The 6,411-nt window shown below is 31.4% G+C and overlaps 1 protein-coding gene across 1 annotated transcript; it reads left to right on the forward strand.

The window, feature by feature from the left end:
* The first annotated feature begins 819 nt into the window (after positions 1 to 819).
* On the forward strand, positions 820 to 5,928 carry LOC132740575 (WW domain-binding protein 2-like). The gene is made up of 5 exons (XM_060728500.1): positions 820 to 975; positions 2,307 to 2,409; positions 2,963 to 3,101; positions 3,867 to 3,959; positions 5,744 to 5,928. The coding sequence occupies exons 1-5, from the start codon at positions 920 to 922 to the stop codon at positions 5,926 to 5,928; spliced, it is 576 nt and encodes a 191-aa protein (XP_060584483.1). The 5' UTR covers positions 820 to 919.
* Positions 5,929 to 6,411: the final 483 nt, after the last annotated feature.

Below are 6,411 nucleotides of genomic sequence, written 5' to 3' on the forward strand. Positions count from 1 at the left end.
AAAATATCATTCAAAGTATTTTTCGTCAAATTTAACTGCTAAACTTCTTGAAATAGATAGAAAAATCCCCCATGCTGTCCTGGTATAGCGTGTCTGATATACCAAAATAAGCAGCTATACAGTTCAACCGATACTCCCAAATCTTGGATTTGCCTAGCCAACAGATAAGTCAGTGTTTAGACCTACATTGTAAGTCTCGTAAAGTCATATCAAGTTCTTGTTTAAGATAACGACTAAGCTAGATGCTTCCATAATTATTTGAAATCGTTAAAACTGCAATAAGTAAATGATTTATATCTAAAATGAACATCAATATCAAGAACTTGAACGATACTGCTATTTTTATTTTTTTCATTAGTATCTTCATTAAACTACTAATTAATGCCGTTTAATTGTATAATGCTATAATGCATAATTCATTTACAAATCCATTCTCGAATCAGAGACATCTACATCTCTGCTCAAATCTATAGAATACATCTATAGGTATTTGACGAACGACTCATATGCCTACATTTAGAATTCTCGCTGTGGACCTGCATGGTTATACACATAAAAATGAACTCTCTCATGAAAGATATTTATACATGTTAATATGAGTTTGTCACTTGTAGTTTGAGCATAGCATCACGGATTTATATTACAATATATGTATTACAATATAATATATGTAATATTATGTAATATAAATCCGTGATAGCATATATAGGCCACATAGAATCTATCTGTTAAAAGTTCAGTTGTTAGATATCATATGCATTTTGACACAATCCATAGCATCTATCAAACATTGTGTAAAATGTATCGTGGTCTATGACCTATACTAAAGTGTTTATCACGGTAATAACGATATTACGCACCGTTAATAAATTTCCGGTTGTTTACATTTTGGTTTTGACAGATCTTAAAAATACTAAAAATGTCACTTAATACTGCACACGCGAATGGTGGTGTTCTTATTTATGCTGGAGAAAGGTTTGTATATGATAAAGATACGGATGGCAGTACATTTTGTATATAGCTGAACAACAAATCGTGATTTTAAGCAAGCACATAAATTTTCTGTTCGTAAAAAAGACGTAAAACTTCAGCTGGTCACCTGCTAATTAGTCATAACATGTTTAAATGTCTTTCATATAATCTTTTAAGTCTTTGAAAACGAATAAATGTTTTACTAGGCTCAAATTTAAAGACTGCTTACCAGCTTATTTATAATGTTCAGCAAATCTTATTTATAACAGCAAATACTTAAACTCTGATTATGAAAGTAAAATAAAATAATATACAATTTACAAATGAGATTAGTAATTATTCATTCTGCTAAACCAATAATATGCCTATTATATTGCCAAACTAAAATGTTATCTGTAAAAGATAAACCAAATATCATAGGTGTTCGGCTTGTTGATTGGTGACTTTGGTCACTACCCCCCTCCCCTTACCTACTCTACAACCCTTTCACCTCTTCAAAATCATGTAGACTATATTGTCTCATGATGGGATGAAGTTGACACTATCTTCATGATAAGCATCTCTGATTAGATTGCATGAAACTCTGTATAATACCTGTAGGATACCTGTAGGATGATTCTGGGCTCTGATGGAAGGGCCAAGCCCTTTTTAAGCCCCTCTTCTTGTGACAATCTTTCACTACTTCTTCTTATTGGTCTCACCACTTCTATGTTTAATCATATACACTTATACCTATTTCTGTTCACACTGCTGTATAATTTTAACAGCGTAATTTTTCAATAAATAACATTTTAAACTTTATATGGAGCGTCTCCGGTCCAATGTTGGTCTAGCTTTATTTTAAATTCATAAACACTTTTTGAGTCTACTACATTTTTTGGCAAATTATTCCATGTTTTAATTACACGTCTTGAAAACTGATGTAGGCAATGAGTTGTTCTACTACGAGGCATTTCTAGTTTTAATAATGAAATAGTGGACTCTTCTTTTAAAAATTTTAATAAATCAGTATCGGTAAGGTTTATGGAATCAGTATCAACATTTATTTATATATCTTTTTTTAGCCACTGTAAGTATAGACAAACATTTCATTTCATGTGTGAGAAAAAAATGGTATAGGGAAATATCAATGAGAATGAGTATTATATGATTATATTATAACCCCATCAATTTCAGCAATAAAAAAGTAGATATTTATACTTGAATAAAAAAGCAACTTCAATATTATTTTTCTTGTCTGCCAAGTGAAAATATTAAAAATTTGGCAACACTTTTCAGTGCATCTGGCATTAATATTCATAAAATGACAGTTAAATTTCTTCTCATACTTTCAGAATATTGCTGTTCTGTGATGGAGTTGAGATGGGATTTGAGCCAAGCTCTATCCCACATTTCAAGGGAAATAAAAGAGGAACAGTCTATCTCACTACACATAGGGTAAATATTTTTTTAGAAGATAAGAAATATAATTTTGTATATTGTCTGGATATGCTCACATTGACTCTGTCAGAGCAGATTTTTGCTATGATTGTGAAGAGGTCTGAAATTGGCTCATTCCAGGCATTTGTTTAATGATTAATTTTATAATGTAAAGGGAAATGGGCTTGTCTGTTTTGTGTTTGTATTTTTCATAATTAAAATCTTAAGTTTAATCTATAGACTTCACAGTTTCATTTGAGGGACTGCTGAATTTATGACACTGTAAAAAACTGTTTACTAATTTGAGAGAAAATGTGTAAGCAGTGGGGTAGTTTATTTAGATGTGGAACAGTATTCTAATTATGGTAAGTTTGTCCTGATTAGACTGCACATCTTTCTCACCCAATGACATTTGATGTCTAACATGGGCCACTGTGCTGTTTGGAAAACAGAAGTAGGAAGAATATAGATTTATTAAATTATTATTATTTCATACTAAATATATATGACATTGAAGTTGGATTTTATGCATGTGTTAAATATATTTATGTCTTCAATTTTAATCATTCAGGTGTTGTTCACAAACAAAAGTCAGAAAGAATTACTACAGTCATTTAGTCTACCATTCCTTCAAATGAGAGAAGTAGAGCTGGAACAGCCAGTTTTTGGGGCCAACTATATCAAAGGGAAAATGATAGCAGAGCCAGGAGGTATATCATTTTAAAGGGACATATTTTTTAGACCTTTGCTTCCCCAGAATCAGTTTAACATATTCTCCCTGAATCTGTATAGCATTTAACCTATTTGATAACCAGTAAAAAAATAAATTATAGGCTACAAATTAACTTTATAATAAAGTGTAGTTGTTTGTTGAAAAACCATGCAAAATTCATTTAAACTAGACCTGTCATTGATAGAATATTAAATATGTATAATCAATATTTATGTGTTGATCCGTTACTGGTACATGTTTGGAAAAATTGATTATTTAGACAAGTTAATGAAATGTCTAGAAATTATTTTAATTTTAAACCCAAAACATTTAATGTAAGCAGGTGTTCTGTTAAAAGGATGTGTGTAAAAACTATGCTGTTGTTATGTAATTAACATATGTGATAGCGGTTATGACGAAAATGGTAAAAAAGGCAGAGGAGATTTCAAACAATTATTTATTTTAATGCTATCCAGAAAAGTGGCATGAAAGCCAAACATGATTTGTAATGAATCATAGGACGGGAATAGTGCTAAATTTAGGCACCAGAATTTGTGAATTGAGGACCATGTTAAGATATATCATTTACTATTGTAACACAAAAGATATGTTTTGCTTTGAATTTTGACCTGCATATTGTGAGAAAAAGGGATATCAATATTAAAAGTTATTGACTGAAATGTAGTAAAGTGTAGTGAAAGTTGACAATTACCTGTACTTGGCACATTCTGGTGAACATGGTATCTATTGATTTTTCCCAAAGGTAACTGGACTGGAAATGGATCATTCAAGATGTGGTTCAAGAGTGGAGGTGCCATAGAGTTTGGTCAAGCCATGTTGCGTGCAGGAAGACTAGGTCAGTGGATTCAATTTTGTTTTGAAAAAGCAATGTTCAGTTATGATAATTATAAAACTTACAAAGATTAAAGATCCTGTGACATATTTTTTTAATGGTTTTAAATCATAAATATGATGCTCAAATTAAGATTCAGCAATACTGTAGGTTCCAAAAAGCATTATTTATAAAGATATATCCGAATTTAACATTTCATGTAAATAAAGGGAGATAATAAAAAATATATTTTCTATAAAGTTTAAACCAAATTATACAATTGTACAATAAGAAATGAATGCATATATTTTAATGATTACATATAATATGCACAAATATTTGCAGTACATATTTTACATATTCTTCGATGTTTAACTTAAGAATTGTTTTATTTGCATAATTATGTACATATATAATTTCACTTAGTGTGGTTTACCACCTTAATCACAACATACAGGATCTGTAAGCAGACTGCTAAATATGTTATAATCTTGATAATAAGGTGAAGATTGTAATAAACTAGTATACTAGTAGGAGTTAAGAATAATTCATGAAAATGTAATTTATTAAACCCTTAGACTACTGGTTGCAGTGGATTATACCCATGCTACCAGTGCAGACCAGGATCAGCCAGCATATTCATGCTCTCTGATCATGGTCTGCACTGTCCCCTACTCATTCTACATATTTTGAAATTTTCACTAAAAATGATGAATAGTTTAATTCAGATTGAAAGAAAGACAAGTACATTCTTTATCATAGTTATAATTAAAAAAGAGAATTTAAAATGGAACTCACAAATAAAAAAAATGCTTTATACAGAGACTATTGGTGCATTCATTTAAATACTGTGTTAAATATGATGCAAGAAAATCCATATAATTATATGTTAAAACTAATGTGTACTTGTGATAATGGATTAACATATGAATTATTCTATAGTGAAGAATAATTAAATATGTTTTTGCATCTGTATTATACATAACTCTTTCCTTTTATTCAGCCCTTAAAATACATAGTCTTTTATTAAATCTTATGTAAAAACCTTACTTCACTGTTTTATACCAGATCTGATCACACTTTTTTTTACATGCTAAAAGAAATTTGATCTATATAATTAGGTCGGATAAATTATACGCATTTGTCTAGTTTCTCGTGTAAGAAGGTAAAGCCATATTATTTGCAAGAGACCAGGAGACGATCGAATGTTAGAATTTAAATAAGAGGATAATGAAAGAAGCAAGAATGTTGTATTTATTTGTTACGATGCTCGTTTTATTTATAGGACATTTGTCAGCCTGCAAAGAGGTGATATAATATTTCAAAGTACATAATTATAATTGATTCACATAGACACAGAATGATGCCATCTCATGTGAATTTATGCACTCCCTGTTTGTCTGTAAAAATATGCTACAGTGGAAATAGATAAATTTATAAGGTCATTGTTCTTCAACCTTTAACCTTTTGATATTCTTAAATCAAAATTGTCCAGTTTCCATTTTTGGAACTGTCCATTATCAGTTTTGGGGATGTCTAGATGAAAATTTAAAGTAAGTCATATACAGGATAGAACCTGGTGGGCTTGCCTAGCTCTATACTAGTGGTAGAGGCTAATCACTTTTTCATATTCAGCAGGGTTAGGGATAATATTGCATCGTAATAGTAACGGGATTTCTATATACATACATACATACATACATATAATTATGTTGTACATATAAAGTACAGTAGTATAAAGGTTGACATTGTTTCATTACTTTAGTTACTTGATCTATATACATGTAATTATTTTTCGTTGATTGCAGCATCAAAGAACAGGCCAGCACATCCTCCAGCATATTCCCCGCCCCAGGGACCAGTGTACCAGGCTCCACCCCCTGCATACAGTGCTCCACACACAGAATACTACGCTTGGGTACCATACACAACATTCCCCACTGCTCCCCCTCGTAAGTTTTCTTCATTCTTGACTTTATCAAAAAATGTATAGTCTTGGAGTGTAATTTCTGTTAAGGTATAATATGCTCATGAAAAGTTGTTGCACAAGTAGGCTTCTAAAGATGTCATGCAAAAGGCGTAACAATACACTCAATTCGTGATAACATACATCCATAAGGGTGTAACATGACCCGAGTGAGTTTACGGTGACGAATTGACTTACAAAACCAGACTTGCCACTTCACCGCTGCTAGGAGTTTGATCGCAGGGAATCTTTCAATGTGCAGATTATGTATGTGAATTGCCAACTTTTAAAGCAGCTAATTGACATGCTGACCAGGAGTTCTCTCATGATAAACCGAGATATATTAATGTTGTGGAGTATAGTGTCTATCGTAATAAAGATACAGACACACTTATATTCAGTGTGAGTTATGATTCGCAGCCTCTGAATTTATTGATAAGTAGCACAAGAATGGGCGCCAACCTTTATGTAAGTTCTTTTGTGGCCAACCATTTAATATAGCTAGAGGAT

Source organism: Ruditapes philippinarum, unplaced genomic scaffold, assembly GCF_026571515.1.
Source record: "Ruditapes philippinarum isolate M1 unplaced genomic scaffold, ASM2657151v2 ctg4830_1_1_1_1, whole genome shotgun sequence".
NCBI lineage: Eukaryota > Metazoa > Mollusca > Bivalvia > Venerida > Veneridae > Ruditapes > Ruditapes philippinarum.

Coding starts and splice junctions, on each gene's coding strand:
- LOC132740575 (XM_060728500.1), top strand. CDS start 920: ATGTCACTTAATACTGCACACGCGAATGGTGGTGTTCTTATTTATGCT. Junction 2,410..2,962: donor TCTATCTCACTACACATAGG/GTAAATATTTTT, acceptor TTAATCATTCAG/GTGTTGTTCACAAACAAAAG. Junction 3,102..3,866: donor AATGATAGCAGAGCCAGGAG/GTATATCATTTT, acceptor TTTTTCCCAAAG/GTAACTGGACTGGAAATGGA.